The 25,420-nt window shown below is 40.3% G+C and overlaps 1 protein-coding gene across 3 annotated transcripts in view; it reads left to right on the forward strand.

The window, feature by feature from the left end:
• Nucleotides 1–25,420, forward strand: part of col4a6 (collagen, type IV, alpha 6) — a 147,026-nt gene that overhangs the window by 57,127 nt on the left and 64,479 nt on the right. For all 3 annotated transcript variants that reach the window (XM_079672179.1, XM_079672181.1, XM_079672180.1), the window contains exon 4: nucleotides 20,587–20,664. In XM_079672179.1, coding sequence (XP_079528305.1) covers nucleotides 20,587–20,664 — 78 coding nt within the window. The remainder of the gene's footprint in view (nucleotides 1–20,586; nucleotides 20,665–25,420) is intronic.

The following is a 25,420-nucleotide window of genomic DNA, read 5'->3' on the forward strand; positions in this document are numbered from 1 at the left end:
TTGTTGCAGAGTAATTTCTGATTGCGTCTCGACTGGTAAAATAATAATTGACGGTTCTAAAGTCACACGCAGATGTGCAGCTCTGACGTCAAAAAGATGTGTTCAATAAAGCGAGGATACGTCAAAATGTGTTTTTGTTGGTTATAAGAAATTCCTGTCTGCAGTTCCCTCGCTGCCTAAAGGCAATACAGGAGTTATTGAACTTTGAGAGGCGAACAGAAAGCGCCCAAAAGAAGAGATTGAATCCAAAAGAAGTTGTTCAAATCGTTTTATTATGGAGTAAGTGCACCAGTTTTGCTCCAAAATAAGTTACATTTCAAAATAAGATGCACAAAAAAAAAGGGTTTATTTCAAAATAAGACGAATAGTTACGCTCTGAAATCAGACATTTGAAGCACGGATTTTCTCAAGTAACATGCAGGTAAGACAGCTACGTGCCCAAATCAGTCATTTTGGGATATAGGATTTCCATAATATCATAAATGAATGTGGAAAAGAGAGTTTTACTCCAAACGCAGTTGTGTTGTTTTTTTTAAATAAGACGATCAAAGCATTTCAAAGTAAAATGCCCTGAAGTAGAGTTTCCCTCAGCATTAAGACACGAGTAGAGTGTTTTAATCCCAAATAAGACACAGGAAGTTAAAGCATGTGAGGTAAAGAAGCTTCTAGTATAATAAGGGAATCCATTAGTATTATTTCTGAACCCCTCACTCTTCACTGAGCTGAAAACCCACGCTGACAGATCTTCAGGCATGAAAATCTCCGTGTTTGTTTAAGGTGGTCTTTCGTTGCGTTAGTTCCTTAATCCGTAATTTCCTCTCCCCTCTCCCCGATTTAAAGCGAAGCCACATGAAGGAGCAGCGATGTTTAAATCTTCTCAAACGGTGTCACCTACAGTGTTTGACTTTCATCATTGTTAACCACAACCACAGTTTCCGTTACGGTGCATCTAAAGAGCTGCTTCTTCACATGTTGACTCTAACATACACACAGATATACACCCACACACATCGCCTCAGGACCCCCAACACTAGAGACGGCTCTCTCTCATTAGTGTGTGTGTGTGTGTGTGTGTGTGTGTGTGTGTGTGTGTGTGTGTGTGTGTGTGTGTGTGTGTGTGTGTGTGTGTGTGTGTGTGTGTGTGTGTGTGTGTGTGTGTGTGTGTGTGTGTGTGTGTGTGTGTGTGTGTGTGTGTGTGTGTGTGTGTGTGTGTGTGTGTGTGTGTGTGTGTGTGTGTGTGTGTGTGTGTGTGTGTGTGTGTGTGTGTGTGTGTGTGTGTGTGTGTGTGTGTGTGTGTGTGTGTGTGTGATCTCATGCTTTCTCTCAGAGTTTATTGTCTGAAATCTCAATTTCTCCCGTGTTTCGTTCTCTTTGCTCTCTAGCTGCAGCCTGAGGGCAAACCTCTAAAGTGTATTTGCACTTTAGAGGTTTTAATGAACATATCTGTCCATGCATGACACGCTATGATCCACCTTTCAGGAAGAAAAAGCTGTTTTGTCTCTTGCCTCGCATTCCTTAAATATAGGACATGAGGAATAAGGAAAACTTGAATTGTATTTATTTTATATATTTTTTAAATAATATTTTTTAAAACATTTGTAACTTGTTTTTTGTGTTTATTTTATATATATTTATTTAATTGATATATTTATTTATGTATTTTTTTTTTTTCATTTGCTCAGTTTTTTTTTCAGCTGCATTATAAAGGGAAACATTTTGGAAGTAGCTATTTTGAAGTAAAACAGCAATTTTGTTGTTTGTCTATAATCAATATACCTTTTTGAATACATTACCTATCTAAGGATATTAAAAAACAAACACATTCAATGGGATAAGATGAGACTGAAGTGAGACCACAATAACACCTCAAATGTGCAGATAAAACTAATATACAACGAACACCTTTAAAATGGCACATGTACACTTTTTAGCCTGTTACCATGCAGAAAAGCCCTCTACTCTACTATTGACTCCATTTGACCCCTCTAGGCTTCCGTATTTCTCCCCTTTTATATTTATATATATCTTAAATACTCCTGTAGTTATACTGAGATTCCCCCCCCCCCCCCCCCCCCCCCTCTTTTCTACCATCCCATTCACAGCTTCAGCCTGTATTTCACTGGTTCCCATCACGGTGTAATGGTGTGTAGGTAACCCTATTGTTCCCCCTGTCTTCTCCCACACACACACACGCACGCACACACACACATGCACACATACATGACTGACGTGTGTGTTTAGCAGGAAGAGAAAGAGGTGGATCAGATCACAAAGGAAGGAGCATCAGGGTGATATTTTAACCTCACCATGCTGCTTTAAGAGCTGCTGATTGATTAAAGGGAGGGTGTGTGTGTGTGTGTGTGTGTGTGTGTGTGTGTGTGTGTGTGTGTGTGTGTGTGTGTGTGTGTGTGTGTGTGTGTGTGTGTGTGTGTGTGTGTGTGTGTGTGTGTGTGTGTGTGTGTGTGTGTGTGTGTGTGTGTGTGTGTGTGTGTGTGTGTGTGTGTGTGTGTGTGTGTGTGTGTGTGTGTGTGTGTGTGTGTGTGTGTCATAGCATAGCATAGCATAGCATAGCATAGCATAGCTGGGAGTTTTTTCCTGCTTATACGTACTGTAGACATACTGCTACCCTGGTTACACTGAGTTTGTGCTTCTGCATTTGTTTGAGTGTTTTCTTAGAGATTCCCGCACATACCTTGTTCTTTATCTGTGGATTTTCAACCTTTAAGACACAGAAAACCTAAGAAAAGTTGTATTTGTGAAGCTGGAATCTATTTACAGTTAGTTTACCTCTTGTATAACATGTCTGATTGGCACTTAGTGTGGCCACAGAGCTTCAGTCGGGCCCTTTCTTGTCATTATATATCATGCTAAGCTTTCCACATATTTAAGCCATATAAGCATTTGTAGTATTTTAAAGGAATTCATTAACACTCTGGGAGATATAGTTGCATAGTATCAAAGCTTCAAAGGCCTTATTTGTCATACTGTATGGACCATAGCTACAGCATTGTGTTGGCAATAACAATCTTAGCGCAGGAAAAACATGTAGAATAAGACAAAATGTACGTCAAGTAATTATTGTCAAGTAGACTAAAATGGAATACTATGATATCGATATGAGGACTTTAAACAGACACACGTGTATAATGGAAATTAGCCTATAGCTTAGCATAACAGGGTAACTGTCTATAGCTAAACAAAGAGCAAGAAAAACCACCTCCAGATACAGGATGTTAATTGAAATGAATGCATGACATACATTATTCTTCTTCTTTGGCCTCACTGGTAAGAAAACCCTGCAGTCCGTATTTCAAGGCTTTACTCAGATTTGAAGGAAGCTATTACCATATATAGACAGCTCAGTGTGTCTAAGGAAGCCCTGAAACACACCAGCCTGAGGGCAGTCGTTATTTTAACACTTTTATTCTGCATTTTGCAGGACGAGTCTGTTCAGAAGCAGTTCAGAAAGGTCAGACAGAGAGTGTACAGAAGGTGGCCTCACATGTCTTTCCATTTAAGGACATCCCAGTGCTGCAGGTCTGCAACATCCCATCATGTCAGAGCATCCACTGGAGCCTGCACAGCTGATTTTATGGGAGAGAAGCTCCGATTTGAAAATGGCAATTGCTTTCGCTCCAATTCAAAGAAAAAGTAGCTTTAAGATCCTTTTTTTGCTCCTTTAAGATAAATGTCTCATCTCTTAAGTGGTATCTAAGTGTGAAATTGTATAAAAAGTGTTTTGTACATTTCCCCTCTGTGGGACAAGGATAAAACAGCTTGCAAACTAGTCCATTAAAAGTCCCACAGAAGCCAATGTTTTTACTACCCTTCCCATATTTGTATTGCACAATTCGAAAAACTGTTATATTGAAATGTTTTGATAGAGAAAAAAATAGTGTGATAAGTGAAATATTTCAAATAAATTCTAAAATGCATTTGATATTTCTGGAAAACAAACCAATAGATGTCTCACTGATACAGAGAGGAACAGTTAGCGTCACTATGCTAAGGACAAATGACATTACTTATTAATTCAGCATTCAAAACATGATATTCCTTTCATTGTCAAGCAGTTGTTGCTTCACTTCCACATTACTGAAGTGTCTTTGAGCAAGACACTGAATCTGTGGCAGCTCCAGGGTGTTTCTCTGACCTCTGACCTCCCTTCAGAGGGTGAACTATCCAAATGAATCTTCCCTATGTTGATTGAATAAACCTCTTTGATGTGATCTCCACCCGTCTGCTCCTCCAGGCTGCTTAGAAACACCCAAGATGATTCAAATATGACCCAGACTTGTTTAACACTGCAGCCAAGTTAGTGAGTCACCATCATAACTAAGTGAGATGTACTGTAATAGACAGAAGTTTGGAAAAGTGTTGGTCTGTGTTAGTGCGTGTTGGTGTGTGTTAGTGTGTGTTGGTGTGTGTTAGTGTGTGTTAGTGTATGTTAGTGTGTGTTAGTGTGTGTTAGTGTATGTTGGTGTGTGTTAGTGTGTGTTAGTGTGTGTTAGTGTATGTTAGTGTGTGTTGGTGTGTGTTGGTGTGTGTTGGTGTGTGTTGGTGTGTGTTGGTGTGTGTTGGTGTGTGTTAGTGTGTGTTGGTGTGTTGGTGTGTGTTAGTGTGTGTTAGTTTGTGTTGGTGTGTGTTAGTGTGTGTTAGTGTGTGTTAGTGTGTGTTAGTGTGTGTTGGTGTGTGTTAGTATGTGTTAGTGTGTGTTAGTGTGTGTTAGTGTGTGTTAGTGTGTGTTGGTGTGTGTTAGTGTGTGTTGGTGGTTGTTGGTGTGTGTTAGTGTCTGTTGGTGTGTGTTAGTGTGTGTTGGTGGGTGTGTTAGTGTGTATTGGTGTGTGTTAGTGTGTGTTGGTGTGTGTGTTGATGTGTGTTAGTGTGTGTAGGTGTGTGTTAGTGTGTGTAGGTGTGTGTTAGTGTGTGTAGGTGTGTGTTAGTGTGTGTTAGTGTGTGTTAGTGTGTCTTTCAGGGTCAGCATTGGAATTATTCTTATTCTTATTCATGATGTTTTATGCCCTTGTGTCCTTCGTTACGTCGCCCCCTGTGGTCAAAAGTGGAACTTAAAGGTAGAATCCACTCTTTATTATGGGAATAAAAGGAAAAAAGACACACCCAGGGATGAGTCAGAGCTCCACATGTAGCCCCTTGTGGTTTTAATCTGACTGAATAGTTGCATCAGAACAGGCTGTGGGAGACAGGGGAATGCACGCTCTATTATTAATGCGGCAAATTGACCTCAATCAGCAAAAAAAACAGACGATTCAAAACGCAGCTGATGGAGAGTGACTCATCCCTCTGCCTGTCTCATAAATCTGCAAATATCCCCGGATCAAACGGAGGAAGAGTGTGTGACGATGGGTAGAGAGGTGAATGAACTTTAGCCACTTATATCTAATCTGAGCTGTGGTTTGGGATGTTTTGATAGCGTGACCTGACTCACTGAGGGATTAAATAAAGGTGTGGGTGGAGGAAAAGTGATGAGACATGAAGATAAGGACGGAAAAGTCAATTTACGGAGGCACTAGTTTATGTAAATCAATGTCCTAACACTATGTTTTCTGTTAAAATACAAAAATCTTATAGTTATCTTTCTAATAAATTAGTTTCCAGTGTTATTTCCTCACAGCAACTATATTAAGGTTACATCTATTTACTTGATTTCTTACTTTTAACAGAATTTCTAACATTTCAAATATTGTTTAACATCATTTAGAGCCCAGAAACAAACCCACTTTTATTACATTTTAATGATGTTTAAGAATTTGAACTTACTACAAAGCCACTGTGAAATATCCTAATTGTATTAAAACATCAGTAAAAACAGGTTTTCTCTTTAAAAAAAAAAACCCGAGTCACGGAGCTAGTTTGCCAGGTCAGGTTTCCTCAGTGTATCCCGCCGCGCTGCCAAACAACGGCTCGCTCTGCCAGCCACTGCTGCCAAACAGGGACTATTTTTAGCAACGGAAGTGCTGAAACTTCACAACTCTGCTTTTTTTCTTGCTCTGTCGAGGTGGTGCGAGTCGAGGGTTGGTGGTATAATCTGGACACAGATTTCACTCCTGTGTGCAGAAGGAATAAGAAACCGTTCTGGCATTGGAGCCACAGACACTTGTTCTGTCTCTCTTTCTGTTTATTCTCCCCCTCCATTTTCAAATGTTATGATACACGTTTTTTTTGTGTCTTATAGAGACTTAGATTAGCATCATAGCTGTAAAATATAAGGACATAACCAGGTTAGCTTAGCTTAGCTTAGCACAAAGACAAAAAACAGGGACACAGCTAGCCTAGCTCATGCTAAATTAATGCTAACGCTCACCTGTAAACATCTTACTCCAACAGTCATATTAACCTGACATTTTTTGATATATCATTTGCTTCTATTTTTCAAACTGAAATATGTGTTTCTGGTCATGTTACCACGGTTATATCTTTTATATTTTAACTCTATACACATCATGAGTTTTCACCCTATAGGTGTTAGATTTCTGATTCTGTCACTTATTGAACATTTCAAAGAGCAGTCAATCTGCCCTGAGGGGCCAAACTGATATTATCCAAGTGAAGACGTGAGGATTGTTCTGAGAGATCTTTACCAGGCTGTCACCCTGACACACACACACACACACACACACACACACACACACACAGCAGTGTTTGGGGGGATTTATCCTTTCACGTCGATCTGGGGACCCACCGATCGGTTTACACTTACACTGTTCGGATGAAACTGCACTGGTGAAGGTGTGTGTGTGTGTGTGTGTGTGTGTGTGTGTGTGTGTGTGTGTGTGTGTGTGTGTGTGTGTGTGTGTGTGTGTGTGTGTGTGTGTGTGTGTGTGTGTGTGTGTGTGTGTGTGTGTGTGTGTGTGTGTGTGTGTGTGTGTGTGTGTGTGTGTGTGTGTGTGTGTGTGTGTGTGTGTGTGTGTGTGTGTGTGTGTGTGTGTGTGTGTGTGTGAGAACATAGCTATGTCTTCTCAGGCACATTATCTGTGTATCTCAGATTTCTCCCCTCTAATACACAAGCTGTAATTGCCGCCCCATTGTGATGTGGAGACAAAACCCAGACATGTTCTCTCCACACACATGTGCACTTCCATTCCCTCCTTTTTCCTTTCTGTGCACACATGTCGCTCCCAGGTACAAAACAGATCTAGTTTCACTCGTCCTTCACACCATAATGCCCATGTGTCCGCCATTACACCTTCCTTTCTCCCATGTGTACCTCTTGGAAGCCATTACACAACTTTTATCTCCCATTGCCTCCCCTATCCCCTTCAAAAGGCCCTCGTCCCCCCCCCCCAGGCGAGAGGTGCTTCAAAGGGGTGATTATCAGAGCACTTATCACTTCATGTGTGTCTTTACATGCCACGAGTGTGTGTCTTGATTTGGGGTTGTCTCACAGTTCATGCTTTTATAGTTGAGTTTTTGGACAAGCTGAGATTGTTTACTTCAGGATTAAGAACTAAGAAAGTGTTTGTTGTTTCTCGTCATTTAGAAATGCAGGTTTTCCTCGGGATTTCCTAAAATGTTTTGGTCTATAACTCTGTTAACTTTATTGCATCCGTTTTTTTCTCAGCGTTTACGGTCGCAGTTTTAAGTGGTTAATGTTTGTTCATGATACACAAACAGTGGTCTCCTGACTTCCACCTACCTAATTGGAAATGCATTGGTGATATTAGAGATTTCCCGCACACACATGGTTCTTTATTGGTGGATTTTAAACTTTTAAGGCAAAGACACACTTGCAAAAGTTGTATTTGTGAAGCCAGTTAGTTTTCATAAGGCGCTTTCACACCTGAGTACTTTTCCCGTTTAGTTCCGATAGTTCCTGGGATTTTGCGTTCACACCAAAAAGAGAACTTACTTCATGAGAACTTTTACCCCCTTTTCAGTCCCTGCTAGAGAGGTGGTACTTTCCTGGGGAGAAAAAGTTCCTATTTCTGATTGGCTGGGCGAATTGCAAACCACGCCCCTTAAAACTCTGAAACGTTTTGTGAAGCCGCCATTCTATTTGCTGGCATTAGCATTATTAGCATTAGCCCTGCGCACCAACGCAGAGAGACTAACTTATGACAACACAAAATAAAACATGGGAGCGGTAGAGATGAGGAGGTGTCGGCGTTCTGGTGATTTACTCTGAAGGCTTCAGTAGAAGCTGCTCGGAGTCCCAGCAGCTTCTACTGAAGCCTGTCCCTAACTCCAGGGACTTCCGGCCGGGGACTCCGGGTGGCAGTATCCGCTGTGACGTTGTTTGCAGCCTGCCAGTAAACCCAAAGTAGAAGAAGAAGAAGTGAGGTCAGCGGCTTCATTTGCCTAATCCACCTCCAGGGAACTTATTCCGGTGTGAACGCGATCTGCTCTTGAGTTCCATGGGGGAACTAAGTGCTGGGAACTAAGTGCTGGGAACTAAGTACTGGGAACTAAGTACGACAAAGTACTTGGTGTGAAAGCGGGTATTGTGTGCAACATGTCTAATTGTCACTGTTTTACCACAGAGCTTCAGTTCAGTCGGGCACTATTTAGGAGACTAATGGAGGCTACGTGTGGTAATTGCCTTTTACAATTTCAAGAAATGTCATTCCTACAATTAGCATTTTCATTTGTAATGTCTGGTAAAACCCTGACGGGACAAAGAAAAGTATATTTAATCTAATTGAATAAGGCTGAATGAAAGTTGAGGTTGCACTGAGAGACTTTGTGCTTAATTTCCCTCTCTTGATAATAATATTCCGTATCGTACTCGTTGTGTGCACTCATGTAAACGTTCATCCTCCATTGAGACATGTTTGGTTAACAAGAGATTACAGAAGCCTACATTAGAGTCATAACACCATTTATAAAACGTGTTTACAGTATGCAGAGCAACAAAAGCTTCATGATAATTGTTTAGGTTTCCAGACAGTAATGACAAGTCATGAGAAGTATCTTCTGTTGTAAATTCAATTCAGTGTTTTCTTCCCTGCAGTCGCTCTGTTCATACTCAACCAGCTATTGCTAACATTATGCTACGCTAACATACAGAAGAACAATCTAAATGTGCATTGTAAACATTATCTTTAGCGTCATACGTCTTGTTGGCTTTACAGTGTACTTTAAATACTGTGTTGTGGTGTAAGGTAACCCCCCTCTCTATTAGCGGGACCATTTGTCAAACTGTCCAAACATTTCTCTTGTGGTCTCATATAAAGTTTTGTTCTGTCGGCGCTTGGAAGTTGAAGTGATTTATCAGAGTAGTAATCCCTTCATGTTGCACTGCGACGATAGGAGGAAACCACAGCAAGATGTTTGAAGAGGAACGGGATGTTTAATCCAACAGCTGACAACGAAATAGTTCATTATCTCTGTGTTGAGTGACAGGAGAAATTAAAAGACAATTAAAGATGTCTCTGCCTCTGATCTTAAAGACCCCCTATGAAGGGTTTTCTCTATTTGTAGTGTGTTATATAGGTTTAAGTGCATGTTAATGGTCTTCAAAGGCTAAAATGCATGCTATAAGCGTGTAAACATGTCACAGTAGAGGCACAAAATAAAAATATGATCCTACAAATGAGCATATTTTCATCTTTAATGAAGCTGTGTAAGGTGCATGTCCCTTTGGTGTATTTAGATTATGGGAAATGTTGCAAATCAATGGTTCACATGGTTGTTTTATTAGATTTACGATGATTTTTCATATATCTTATTTGCCCAATTAGATACATTGCATTAGAACACATTGCTTTTTAAAAAATATTTTCCAGAAACTAAAAGCATAAATCCATAATATTATCCACATGTTCTGCTTCTATTTCCCAGTTCTTTGGGGCAACTATAATTCTCAGGACTTTTGAAGCAATTCATGCAGAAAATCCAACTTCTTCTTCTTCTTCTTCCATATCTTCCATATTGGCAGCCGTCCACTTGAACTCAAGTACAAACACATAACTCATACATATACTAATTATCACATATTTTGGAGAGAAATTGATGTTAACTGCAACCTTAACGTTCAAGATGGTCTTTTAGAAGTCCATAAGCTATCTCTAGTTTAGACAAGTAGCGTTTGGTCGGTTTGATCCCCCAATTATCACCCTTTAATGAAGAAGCAGCTTTGTGTTTCTACTTGTGTCCCTACACATGTCCAAACACCACATTAGCCTAAACCGGTGTTGACGAACTGTTCTTTCCTCATCGTTCCACTCCTTAGCGCCAATCCTTTCTACCCCGTTCATTTATGATGATCTAGACATCTCCTCTGCCCTACTGCTCACCCTTCTTCCCCCTCTTTGTCTGCACTCCTGTCCAGACAGCGGCTTGTTGTTTGTTTTAGCTGCCATCTTCTCCGTCTTTATCTTCATGAAGTCACTCTTATTAGTGATTTTGATATTGCCGTCGGTGGGATGACGTCATTGTTCCTAGCGCCGCTGTTGGCCAGGCGCTGTTATTGGCACCTTGAAGACTTTGTTTATTTTCCAAGTGTGTCTTAGATTTAGTGGCAGGTTGTTAAAAAGAATGATGATTAATTGTTTCCATTGGCAACGGGAGACGTGTTTTGAAACAATGGAAACTGCAAGCTAGGGGAATCCCAATGATATTGTTCGATGAAAGAATTATGGGATTGTCTTTATGTTCCATACTTGAGTCATGTTTGAAGATACAGTAGATGTCTCCTCTGGTCCTTGAAGTGTCAGCTATTTCGGTTTTGAACTAAAGCCAAAGATGCATTCAATTGGGCTCGGATTATCCCATGTTCACAGTCAGGAAGTCATGTTTCCGATTATTCGAGGACAAACAATCTTTCTTGCAACGTCAATGCAAGTTAAACATGATTTAGACATGTTCCAACATGACATGGCTTCTTCTTTGGCCAGTTCTACACCCAATTGTGCCAGTAGTTGACTAAACACTACAGGAAAAGCAAGATATCAACTGATGCATTGATTCCTGACCCTGCATGCACTTTGAAAGTGACTCACTGTTCTATATTTGGTGCCTCGGGTTTGTTGTCATGTCAGAGTCGATTTACACCTCGACAGAAACCAAACCTCTACCGGAAGCTCCGATTCTGACCATGTGGTTCGTGGGACGGCAACTTGGCTGCAGGACTGAATACTGGAAGTGGGGGTTGGGGTCTAAACTTTAATAGACTGGTGCTAGTAGTCATGGCAACAAATTCCTGCCCACACAGGAGGTGAAGTCATTGGATTAGATGGAGCTGTAACGTGTTGTGAAGGGATCCAGCACTTTGTTTCAATGAATGGTAGAAAAGTAATTCACATAAGTAGAGTTTCACAATCTCAACCCTAAAACTTTCAGAAAGTAAGCTTCCTTCTTTAGATGTTGTTATGCTGCGACCATGCAAACATTTCCAAAATTGGGATCAGTATATCTTATCTTGTGTATCCACGTGTTTGCAGGTTATTGCTAGGGATGCACAGTATACATTTTATTTCTTGTTCTGCAGATATCTGGTAATTACTCTACCTGCTTGAAATGGTCAATACCTGAAATAAGTTCTTTACCATTCTGATTACTGATGCATGTATCACTTTCCTTAAAGTTGCAGCTTTCACAGATGGGGCTAATTCGAATTGCATTTTACACAATATGATATGTTTGTTGTTTCAGTCAGAGGCAAGGTGTGGTATAAATGAGAAACATGAAAGCTTCTGAGATGTTTCAGATGTTTGTGTGGATCAATACTCCTGTCACTGATAACATCTACCTGTAGAGATACACTTTAAGTACCTAGGCACGGCTTACCACCATCTCCTGAGGATATATAAACCTGTGGCAGTGGTATTAGCAGGAACATGTTGGAGCTCCTGTTGCGTGCCTCGCCCCGGTTCATTTAGTTCTTTAACACACTTTTACAGTAAGAGAGGGAACAAGGTGAGGCAGGTCGAGCCATAATCCTGCCTGAAAGCTATGTTTATTTTCCATCTCCACTGCACGTCAGACTGTGTGTGTGTGTGTGTGTGTGTGTGTGTGTGTGTGTGTGTGTGTGTGTGTGTGTGTGTGTGTGTGTGTGTGTGTGTGTGTGTGTGTGTGTGTGTGTGTGTGTGTGTGTGTGTGTGTGTGTGTGTGTGTGTGTGTGTGTGTGTGTGTGTGTGTGTGTGTGTGTGTGTGTGTGTGTGTGTGTGTGTGTGTGTGTGTGTGTGTGTGTGTGTGTGTGTGCGCAAGCAAGCATACAGTACACAATGAATGTTCTTCTAAAGTATGATAACCATTCAAAAGTAGTTCCAACTAGCTCCACCTCGAAATACCAACATGGACATGCCTTCGTGATCTAATAATTATATGTCTCTTAATAGTCTTCTATATTTTGGTGGAAATGCTTCTGTACTTCCCTTTTATTCTAGTATTTTCCACAGTGATGGAAGACATGTTCAGACCTTTTTACCTGCCTATACACATCATTTACTTTATTAATAATCCGATTGTTCAAAGTGACTAACCAAATATAAGTTTAGTGGAGTAAAAAGTACAATATTCGACCTGAAGTGAAGTATATTGTCACATAAAATTGAAGCATGCATGATGCTCTGTACTGCCAGTTCACATGTTGGACCTATAAGCATAACATTTTTATGACTGAATACTGAATCACCTAGTCTAAGTTAAGTTTCTTGCTGTTTTTGTTATTCTCTTTGTGTCAGGGGAGATGTGGCACTAGAAGAAGCTTACCTTAGCTTAGTTTAACTAATCCGAGTTTACTTTGGCTCGTTTGGATTTAGAGTTTGTGACATTAAAGCGTTCTTAACTGGATTACAGATTGGGAAATGCAGAGGGAAAGATTTACACAAGACTGTTTACTATCTGCTTCAGTCCCAACATGCATCTGGATGTAAGCTTCATGACTTTAAATTATTTTCCATGAGATCTAAGAGAGTTTCCTAATGTATTTTCCTAGCTGTTAGTTGAGATGAAAGTGAGGTCCCTCTCCTGATGTGAATGCATTTTGACATCCGCGCTTGACTTTGTTTACATAGCAGCCGTCGGCCATGTCAGCTCGCTCTGTGCGATGTCCTGTTTGTTTTCAGCGCCACAAATTTCCGCTGTCTGGCTGAGTCAAAGCTGACTGGACTCCAGCTGGGTGGCCTGCAAGATAGAGAGAGATGAGGGGGTGGGGGGGGGGACACGTTACAGATTGTTTACGAGTACACAAAGCATGCACGTGGGCAGATGTACAGTACAGCTTGGAGTAAACAGAAGTAAACGAGGAACGCTGGAGGCCCAAACACAGCTGGTTAGTTTCGAGCGGTGGATGTCAGGGTCACAGATGGAGGGGAGGAAGAGGGAGGAAGAGGGAGGAAAGGGAACAACAGGACATAACAGGGAAAATATGTTAGGATTTTACTTGTGTACTCAAATCACACATGGCTGCCTCACAGGAATAAAAAACACTGCAAAAGCTGGCTAGCTAACGTCTGTTTGCGATTGCTGCTGTTAACTACTTAGCTAAGAATGGTACTGTTAGCTTCCTAGCTATCTTTCCCCCTGAATAGTTTCACACTGAAGTACAAGAATTACATGAACATTGTAGAAAGAAGAAAAGGACATAACAGGGAAAATATAGTATGATAAAAAAAAAAAAGGATTTGTCTCAATCTGTCCAATCACACATTGTGCCCTCACAGGAATAGCCATTGTTAGCTAACACTGCATAAGCTAGCTAGCTAAAGACTTATTGTGATTACTACTTATATTATAATATATTTCTCCCTGAATAGTATTGCACTGAAGTACAAGAACTTCATGGAAATTGTAGTAAGAGTAGAGTATTGGAGTTAATGCACTATAAAGTTATTTCCCCTCACTTCATCTGAGCTTTTTAGCATGTTAGCAACAGGCTAGACTGCAAGAATTAACCCTTTAAAATTGTGGCTTCTTTCCGGAAACAGTCTAGTGTTATTATACATTGCTTGAATAGGGAATAAAAGCTCCACATGTATTACTTTTGTTCGTAAATTGCTGTGTTTACTGCATCAACCATTACCGCGCATTATGTAGCCAAGATGGTGGTCGATGAGTTTGAGAAGGAATACGTTTTTGATGGTTATGAGTAGATTACGAGACGATTGGATAATAATTCGTTGTCAGATCGAGTCTTACTTTTTTCTTGAATCACAGCAGCAACCATCCGGGGAACTTATTGTGCATATGGCCATACTTTGCAAAGGATGCACTTACATATTTAAAACAGCAAGTTAAATGAAAGAAGTACAGAATTGGAGAAACGAAAATACCCTTTTTCTTTCTCCTCTTATCTCCAAATTGATTTCCTTGCCCCTTGACTTTCCTTGTGTGTGTTTCCTTGAACTCATTCCTCAACGTCAGGTTCAGGTTCAGGTTCAGGTCAAATGTGAAAAGGGTCTGATAGGATCCATTTTTCCCCATCTTCCCCGTCACTCAGAGATGGAGGACACTCTGCACTCCCATTGGTTGAAAACACGCGATGACATGCTGATTGACAGGCTGTGGATTCAACACATTCCTGGAGGGAAATGCTTCAAGGGTCAATTTAGGACTCAAGGTTGTCGGTCCTTCTTAAAACAGCTTGTTTCCTGCACTTCAATTCCCAGAGTGCGCCTGTCAATCACACAGTTTGAGTCAGACATCTCCTTAAGATAACGTTTTATTATCTTAACCTTCTCTGTTTGCAATTACCTGGATGCCTGCAACTCTGCGCTTACACATTTAAAATGCACCTGTGTTTTACCTCGAGGAATTAGGACTACATTTCTTTCTCGTTTTTGATCTTTTAATCCGTTATTGTGGCGATTTCCCAACTCTTTAAAGTGCACGAGGTCTTTCTAGTATTCCTGTTTAATAAACCTTCTATTACATGATTATTTATAGAAAGAAAATGGTCATTATTTTACATAAAAAAACCCACATATTGTCTCTTTAGCTACATAACACTACTACTTTAACGTGCTTATACCTTTAATGTTCTTATACTTGTACATACTGTACCGTAATGCAAGGTATTCTCATTCATCCATATCCCACCTCTGCCTCTCTGACCTTTAACCCTCCGCCATCATCACGTTAAAAGTGAGGAATTCCATAACAAACGCAAAGGTTTATCTCCCTTTTTTTATTTTTCAAAACAACCTGTCACATTTCGGTGATGTTGTCTCGACCCTATAGCTGCGGAGACGTCGCTTCAAACCAAAATCTACCGTAGACTCAACCTCCCTAAAAGATAGCATCATGCCACCCTATAGGAATGGAAAAGGCAAGTCCAGACGTTAGCCTCCACCCGAGAGCTGGCAATCTCCGGTGTGTGAACAGCAGGAGGGTTTTAGGCTTTTAAAAAGTCTCGGTAGAAGGTGTTTTCACAGTAAAGTATGAGCAAACAGTGGGAGATTGATCGTGGAACATTAGCTGGAGCTTAGAGGCACATAGCTGTTTAATGCCGAGATGACAGAACAAGCTCAGTGTTGACTTCATGGGGATGAGTTGCTTCACGTTTATGTCGGTAAATGTATGCAAATTATGAACGAGGAGCTTTTGTGTGGGGTGCTGAACCTCATGAGTGCATGTCTAACCCTGCAGCAGATCTACATTCCTCTACCTCACCCCCACAGAAAGGGTCTGTTCACCTGAAGGATGAAGCATATCATTAAGACAGGCATTAACACATCTTAACTTTAATTTTCGTACATTTAACTCAATCTACGTTATTATTAAAAACTGTGGGCCATGAATGACGTTTTGTTTCACAACGTCTTTAGCTTAAAGGGGACCTATCATGCAAAATGCACTTTGTGATGTCTTTTATACGTACGTATGTGTCCCCGCTGTGTCAGGGAACTCACGAAGTAGAAAGTACAGGTATTTGTGTTCAACATGTAAGAAGTAGAAAGTACAGGTATTTGTGTTCAACATGTAAGAAGTAGAAAGTACAGGTGTTTGGGTTCAACATGTAAGAAGTAGAAAGTACAGGTATTTGAGTTCAACATGTAAGAAGTAGAAAGTACAGGTATTTGAGTTCAACATGTAAGAAGTAGAAAGTACAGGTATTTGGGTTCAACATGTAAGAAGTAGAAAGTACAGGTATTTGGGTTCAACATGTAAGAAGTAGAAAGTACAGGATTTGTGTTCAACATGTAAGAAGTAGAAAGTACAGGTGTTTGGGTTCAACATGTAAGAAGTAGAAAGTACAGGTATTTGTGTTCAACATGTGAGAAGTAGAAAGTACAGGTATTTGGGTTCAACATGTAAGAAGTAGAAAGTACAGGTATTTGAGTTCAACATATAAGAAGTAGAAAGTACAGGTATTTGGGTTCAATATGTAAGAAGTAGAAAGTACAGGTATTTGAGTTCAACATGTAAGAAGTAGAAAGTACAGGTATTTGTGTTCAACATGTAAGAAGTAGAAAGTACAGGTATTTGAGTTCAACATGTAAGAAGTAGAAAGTACAGGTATTTGTGTTCAACATGTAAGAAGTAGAAAGTACAGGTATTTGAGTTCAACATGTAAGAAGTAGAAAGTACAGGTATTTGTGTTCAACATGTAAGAAGTAGAAAGTACAGGTATTTGGGTTCAACATGTAAGAAGTAGAAAGTACAGGTATTTGAGTTCAACATGTAAGAAGTAGAAAGTACAAGGATTTGTGTTCAAAATGTAAGAAGTCAAAGTTAAAAGACGTCAGAAAAATAAGTAGTGGAGTAAAGTAGTGATACCAGTAACTGAGTATTTGTACTCCACTTATCCTTGTATTATGTTCAGGGTAATGCCCTGTATAGATTGTATATCGCCATGCAGCTCTACCTGCCTCTACACGCCTAAAAGCTTCTCCATTTACCTCTAACATTTCTTTATTGTGTTCTTTCTGTGTATTTAACTATCTATGAGGGTATGTACCCCCCCCCCCCCGTTTGCTCATATCATCCTTCACTTTTAACCGTGGGTGTGGACAGAGTGAACTGAGGCTGGATTATATCTCCGAATAATAAATCTAAAGAGGCATTAACAATGAGAGGTCGCCCGCTCTGATTGGACAGTACCTGAGGAGGAATGTCAGCCTTAACAAAAGGAGGATGATAAAGACACCGGATATAGAGATCACCTGCAGCACCACCTTTTGTCACTTTTCCCTCCTTTGCTTAAAATGCCCTTAAACTGCATTCACTTCTCATCCTTTCTCTGTTGTTCTCATTCGGAATCTTAAATCGTAGCGTTAAAGCTTATACGTCTAGTTTTAGCTTCCTCATGTCTTTCGCCAAAGAGTTGCTCTCGCTGTCCGTTCATTCCTCTTACTCGCCGCCTCCATTGGCCCAAACGTCTGTTTCCCTGCTCGACTTCTCCCTCTCTTGCCCTCCTTCTGTCATTGTGATTACACGAGTCGAGGAGATCACAGGGGGGAGAGCTGACCTTTCACCTCCTTCTCCCTTCCTTTCTCCCTCTCTCTTTCTCTCTGTGCCAAGCCTCGCTTTCTCCCCTGTCTTTATGTTTCATGCTGTAGAAGTGCTAGAAGTCTTAAGTGTTTTTATATTATTATGGTTAGGGTTAGGGGTCATACTGTTACTGCTACAGATGTGTATCCTTCCTATCCCACCTGTATTTACCATCATATTGTATAAGATCATCCCTTTCTCACGTATTTTTGAATTGTTTTTGGACATTGTTCACATGTTCCGTTGGAGATTTTTTCACATACTTATCGTTCATTTTTCACATGTTTTCCTCACTATTTTTCAGACGTTTTCCACCTATTTTCAGAAGTGCTTTCCCACATTTGTATTATATTTTTCACAGCTCTTATATCTTACAGCTGTACGGTATATTTGTACTTCCTTTATCTACTGTTTGCTGGTTCAATCTACAAAAGTGCATCATATTTCAACCTTATTCATAATTGTTTGGAATATATTTCACATATTTCTTAGCATTCACCTTAAATTCTCTAAACATAACAATTCCAAAACACTTACATGTACTATGACAGCATAACTCAACACTCCCCATCTCATTAACCCTTTTAAAGTGAGTATTTCTCCGCCTCTTCACCCCGGTGGTTCCCAGGCTCTCATTATATCGCCTGATTCCCAGACTAGACCATCTGATGACTGCTTACGGGGGTCCTGAGGGTCTCTGACCTCCTTTATTATGAATATGAACACTCACAGACTGTGGTCATATGAACTAATGCACCCCTGAGCCTCCATCACTCCCCCGTCCACACCCTTTTTCTCCCCCGTCGCCTGTCCCCACTCTCCACAGCCTTTCATCGATAATCACATCGAAATGCCAGCCGTGACCTCTGAGTTTGACCCCAAATAGACCCCCGAACTATGCACTCAAAAGTGACATTTGGTGATTTTTAGCATGTTACCTACTCCCATATATACATGTATCCATCATAGAACAGGTGAATTTGAGATTAAAAAACAGTTATCATGTATAAACACACACACAAACCTACATCTCCTCTCAGCAGGTGGTCCATAAAGTCAAAAGAAGCTGTTTTGAAGTCATAAGAGGCTCAAGGTATATGAGCTTATGCCATGTCATACGTCAGCTTATGAAAGCTCTGTTATAAACTCAGAAAGCGTGGCGTGATGTTTGCTAGATATCTCAGGAATGCCACCCTGAACACAGCGGGGTTAATCTGAGGTTCATGTGGAGTTTAGGAGCTGCAGATGGTGCGTGGAGATGCTCAAATTGTTTACTGTGTATAAGATGGGGTGTGTGAGGGTGTAGCACTGGCTGAAATGCAAGACAATAAGGTAAAAGTAGAGATATTAGCCGCTTTCACTCCAAGTACTTTGCCGTACTTAGTTCCCAGCACTTAGTTCCCAGCACTTAGTCCCCCCATGGAACGCAGATCGCGTTCACACCAGAATAAGTTCCCTGGGGGAGGATTAGGCAAATGAGCCGCTGACGTCACTTCTTCTTCTTCTGCTTTGGGTTTACTGGCAGGCCGCAAACAACTTCACGGCGTATACTGCCACCCGAAGTCCCCGGCCGGAAGTCCCCGGAGTTGGGGACTGGCTTCAGTCGAAGCTGCTGGGACTCCCAGCAGCTTCTACTGAAGCCTTCCGAGTAAATCGCCAGAACACTGACACCTCCTCATCACTCCACCGCTCCCATGTTTTCTTTTGTGTTGCCATAAGTTAGTCTCTCTGCGTTGGTGCGCGGGGCTAACCCTAATAATGCTAATGCCAGCAAATACAATGGCGGCTTCACAAAACTTTTCCGAGTTTTACGGGGCGTGGTTTGCAATCCGCCCAGCCAAATTAGAAATTGAAACTTTTTTCTCCCCAGGAAAGTCCCACCTCTCTAGCAGGGACTACAAAGGCGGGAAAAGTTCTCATGAACTAAGTTCTCTTCTTGGTCTGAACGCAAAATCCCAGGAACTATCGGAACTAAACGGGAAAAGTACTCCGGTGTGAAAGCGCCTATAATCTCAAAGTCCACTTACTCGCTATATATCTGCATTACTACTTAGCAAACTGCAGCTGAGGAAGACCGTTAGATGCCGTTATAAACGCCAGAAAAATCTTAATTGTTTTTTTTTTTTTATGGCCAAACTAGTGTTTCCAATACCTTATCTTAACATGTGTTCAAAATACTACATTTTAATGTCAAATGTTTTGATTTCAAGGCCCGAACTCGATATGTTTTAACCATTTAATCAAAGCTGGTCTTGAGGAAAAACTTTAAGCTATAAATTGTTGGAATTTTGGAACGTTCTTTTGCATGTTTTAGTCCAATTGTATTGATATAATTGCTTTTTACTTGGGCTCTATTTATTAGCTACCATATCACATGATCTACGTCAGCTAAGTTGCCATTTAAGTGGAGGTTGTCATTGAAAAATCTGGCAGCAAATGTAAGAAAAAGGAAGCTTGATTTGATAGGACAAGTTAAAAAGTGTTTTATTGGTTTAATCCATAGTTATACCATGCATGATGTCACCACTGAAGTGCCTATTTAACCCCTTCAAAAGCTGCTTATTATATGCATACAGATACAAACACAATATGTTTGAGTCGATTTAAAAGGTTATATCTGTCTTTTTAAACTGCCACAGCATGGTGCCAATTGCAACCAGTATTTGTATCATACAAATGTAGTTCATCCACTTAATAAACCCTCATGTATCGCTCATTTCTGATAATTGTAGAGTCCTAAAATTCTCTTTTCTCTGCTTGTAGTTGAGGCTTTTGTGTGTCTCTGTTATTCATCATAGAAAAGCGCTGCAGGAGACAGACAGCGGTGACATATCGGATTAGAAAAACTGAAATCTTTAGCATAAAGAGAGACAAATAAAGGTTTACACACACAGAGAACCTGATAGTACATGTTCTGTACTTCAAGTGGATCTGCCCTTTAAATAATTACGCACTTTTTATCCACTCACTGCATCTCGATCCTTTCCCTAAATCCCTGCAGACGTCTCACTGATGCAACGCCACATGACTCACGGAGATTTGACATGCTTCTGCCTCTTTAAGCAAAGACTTCAGGGTTCATTGGAGGAACATGTCCGGTGTTGAACAAGGGATATTCGTCATTATATTCGTCATATATTCGTCATATATTCCCAAAGCATTGTTATTAATCCGTGTCTGTTTTTGTTTCTGCAGGGCAACGAGTCTAACGAGCCGTGTGCCGGACGCAACTGTGGACAAGGATGCAAATGTAATCCGGAGAAAGGCAGCAGGGTGAGTCTTTAAAAATCACATTAAATGTTTCCAACAACCCACGGCACAGTTGCATTTCCATCATAAGAGTTAAAAAAAAAAATCCAAAATACATTAGTTTTGTGTTTTTTATGACCATTTTGAACTTTCTTAAATCACAAAAACATGATTTTTCTGGGATATGTTACGTTTTTTCTCGGGAATAAGTACACTTGTTATATTTAATTGTAAAAATGTGCCTATTGTACTTCCTTTAAATCAGCTAACGGCTTATCCTCAGTATGCATTGGTCATAATACACATTTAAACACATCTCCATGCAAAGTAATTAGATACAGGCAAAGAAATATACCACCAAGAAGTTGTTCATCTTCCTATTTCATTTATGAACCATAACAGGTCGTCTATTTTTCCGGTACATTTGTTTTTCGCTCTTATTCATTGCATAATATTTACTGTGGGGTGTTATTGTTCAACTACAAGCCACAGAGCAGTGGTGAGTGTGAGTTATTGGATGTTAATCAACAGAAACATTCTCTTCACGTCGTTTGGAAACAATGACCTCGGGGCTCCATTTATTTATCTATATATCTTTCCATACAGCCGCAGACATTACCTTCTGTCAGCATGTGTTACACATGTTTCCAGAGTCCTTATCTTTATCTACTGATGTTTTTTTTTACTCATTTAGACAAACACTGTCTTCAGGCGAGGAACTCATTTTCCTGTCATTGCTACCATGATATTAACCCTCCCAGGTGTAATAGTATGTAAAAAGGGTGTAATAACAGTTTAATAACATAATAATATAAGTGTAATTATTGGTGTGACATGGGTATAATATATATATTTAATAAGAGTGTAATATGGGTCTGATATGGTTGTTTTTACATGTATTATAGGTGTAATATTGTGTAAAAGGGTTGTAGGGTAGTGGTGGTCTAATGCAGTGGTTCCCAACCTTTTTTCCCAAGAGCCCCCCCAAATGACTCCTGTTGGAAGTTGCGCCCCCACCCCACACACACACAAGGGGGGGGGGGGGGGGGGGGCGCAACGGCGGTAATTCAAGTTTCAAAATCTCAAAAATGCTACAACTACTGTAACAAACTGGATGAATGTGAAGTATTTTGTTAAAGGAGAATGAAATGACTTTGATGGTTATTGGACTCAGGATTCATTCATTTGGATGCCCGCTGTATGAAGAAATTAGAGGATGGCGCAGAAGTGGAACCAATTCACAAAGGGATTCAACTGTTTAAAACACATGCTCAAAGTAAGCCGGATTTTGCCGATGTGTTTATGTGGATTCAAAAGTTGTAAATAATCTACAAAATGGAGGAGACCGATCTGATCGGAGCAACTGTGACAAATAATCCAACTGAAACCGGCATGGACGATGACTATGTTTTAAAAATGTGCTTATCCAGAAAAGCCCGGTTTGGACAATTTACGGGCAGAAGAAACATTTCTATTAAAGAAAGAATTATACATTTCTGTCTTTTTATGCCTTTATTAGCTGCTAACTTGAATTGTTGTTGAAATTAATTAATAAATTATTTTTTATATTTTAATGTAGAGACAATTGCTTTACAATTATATGTAAAAAAAATAATTAAAAAAAAATCTAAATATGATATTTGACCTCAAATCATCTGAGGCCTGGCGCCCCCCCTGCGATCTTTGGCTCCCCCCCCCCCCCCCCCAGGTTGGGAACCACTGGTCTAATGGATAGTGAGGTGGGTTGAAGATCGGAAGGTTGTGAGTTCAAATCCCGCTAGGAACACCACTACTAGTGTGCCCTTGAGTAAGGCACTTAGCCCTTAGTTACTCCAGGGAGAATGTCCCTGTAATCGGTAATTGTACGTCGCTTTGGATAAAAGCGTCAGCAAAATGAAATGTAATGTAAAAGTGTAGTAATAACAGTGTATTAACGTAGTAATATAAGTGTAATTATTGGTGTTACATAGGTATAATATGGGATTAATAACAGTAGGATATGGGTGTAATAACAGAGTAATATGGGTGTAATAAGAGTGTAATAACGTTAAAATGTAAGTATAATTATTGGTGTAACATGGGATTAATACATATGTTTAATAGCAGTATGATATGGGTGTAATAGTGTGGAAAAAGGGTGTTATAACAGTTTAATAACGTATTAATATAAGTTTAAGTAGTGGTGTAGCATGGGTTTAATATATTTATTAATAAAAGTATGATATGGGTGTAATAAGAGTTTAATAAGGAATCAAGCAATCAAATAATTATCCTAAGTATTTTTATATGTTTGCCAATTTAAGGGTTAATATTTAATGTTGTATGTTACCCAATAGCCTCCAAACTAGTGTTGACAGTGTGTGATAAGTGCACATTGTATTTCACTACCCTCACCTGTCATCACTTCCTGATTCACGACCCCGAAAGACAGTTAGGGGGAAAGTTTTGTGTTTTTTTTTACACAGATATATAAGTCTGGAGGCGTTATATAAATGCCTCTACATATTAACAAGCTTCTATAAGAGCTGCAGTATCGTCGAGTCAGAGAGGAGAGGGAGAGCTTCTTAAAAACATCCAAACAATATACAGATAAAAGCAGGTGGAAGGTTTAAACAGCACACTGGTTTTATTGTAAACAAACCTTAGCTTTGATTGTAGAATTAGAATTCCAACAGCAATCAACCAATCAGAAGGCTCGTTCGGCCTCTATGTGTTTCTATTACTGACAAAATGACAAAAGATGATTTGGGATAAAAATAGCTCCGTGTGTGGATTGACGCGTGTCCTAAAACCAGACTGTATGCAAACAGCACTTACTGTCTGACTCTCAGGCTGCACTTACTGTCTCTAAATGACACGGTGACGCTCTGCAGGGAAATGATTATATCTCAGGTAACACCACGACCCTCTGCTCTGCTCAATGACACCGGCCTTTAACTCTGCGTTTAGGTTCAGGTGCTTATTTGTCTCTTTTCGGTTTTACTTTTGTACCCAGAGGTCGTGATCACACACACACACACACACACACACACACACACACACACACACTCGACTGGGCCCCTCCATGGCATTTTCTAAAAATGTTGATGGTCGTTGTTTAGGCTTCATCCTCACACACACACACACACACACACACACACACACACACACACACACACACACACACACACACACACACACACACACACACACAGACGTATCAAATGGCAGTAGAGCAGACATGTTCCCTCCCTTTGTCCCAAAATGTCTCAACAAACAAAAAGGCATCTTCTTCTCTTTCAATCTGAGGCGGAGAGATGGACAGGATGGCCTTCAGCTTTGAACTTCTCTCCTAAACACACACACACACACACACACACACACACACACACACACACACACACACACACACACACACACACAGACACACAGACACACAGACACACAGACACACACACACACACACACACCACGACCCTCTGCTCGGCTCAATGACACGCCGCGGCTGGATTACCTTCTTTAACTCTGTGTTTAGGTGCAGGTGCTTATTTGTCTCTTTTCAGTTTTACTTTTGCACCCAGAGGTCGTGAGGTGAGGCGTGTTGGAGAGGAGTTTAGGTCAGTGTGTAAAGAGAAGAGATGTAAGAGTTGAATATTAGTATTTGTATCCCTAAAACTTAAAGATATTGATTGTAGTTGTTAGTTTAAGAGCAGGATACACATGAACACAAGTCCTGTGTATGCTATATTAACAATTTTATTTCATTGATATGAGGCCACGGTACATCAATGGTGAGGAGAAAGTAAACTTAGACTCTTAAAATGAGCTGGTTGTTGGATGTGGAAAATAATCCCTAAAATAATCTGCCAATTACAGTATAACTCATTAAATTCTGAATTATTAAATCTTACAAATTGCTATATCATCTAATAACTTAGGAAATTTGAAAACAAAACCAAATAGTGCATGTGTATAAGTTATAAGGGACATTTTAAAATGAGTGACGTTTCTTTTTTTTGGAGGGAGGCAGTGGGGATTTTTTTACTGGGGGGACGGGGGGAGACACTGTGGACGCGCTCGTGAACTGTCAACGGGTACACTCTGGACCTCTGTCGATGACATAATATTAAAGGGCGGTGCCGGCCGTCTGCAAACCGAGCCGGCCTTTCTGCACGACTGTCACTCAAATGCGTGTCAATTTGTGGGACGCGGGAAAAATGATTCAAATCAAGTTGCATAAATGCTTGAGCTACGTTTTTATTATAATTGCTGTGAAATGTATTATGTTTTCGTCATTATTACAACAAATACACACTTGCAACCAGGGGCGGACTGGGACTAAAAATCAGCCCGGGAAACTCGACCGGCCGACCGGCCCAACTCGGCACCGCTAGTCAATTGGCAACGGGGAGGGGTGGGGTGCGATGAATTGTCCGACTGGCCCATTTCAGTACCGGCCCACCGGGAAAACTCCCGGTATTCCCAATGGCCAGTCCGCCCCTGCTTGCAACTGATAACACTGGCAATGATTTTATATTTATTAGACTATTCAAAAAAGTGGAGGGTCCAAATAAGTGGGGGTACGGCGACCCCCCGGTTTGCATTTGCAGTTTTCACCCCTTACATCAGGTTTGATTCGATTTGATATACTTATAAGAAAATGAAACACAAGTACATACAAATAAAGAGATAAGCAAGCAGGTGATATAAACATATCAACAGTAGAAAATATATAGATACAAATAGAAGAATACACAACATCAAATGTAGTAGACTAAATATATAAAGCACTATACAGGAC

Source organism: Notothenia rossii (assembly GCF_949606895.1).
Source record: "Notothenia rossii genome assembly, chromosome: 3".
In the NCBI taxonomy this organism is placed as follows: domain Eukaryota; kingdom Metazoa; phylum Chordata; class Actinopteri; order Perciformes; family Nototheniidae; genus Notothenia; species Notothenia rossii.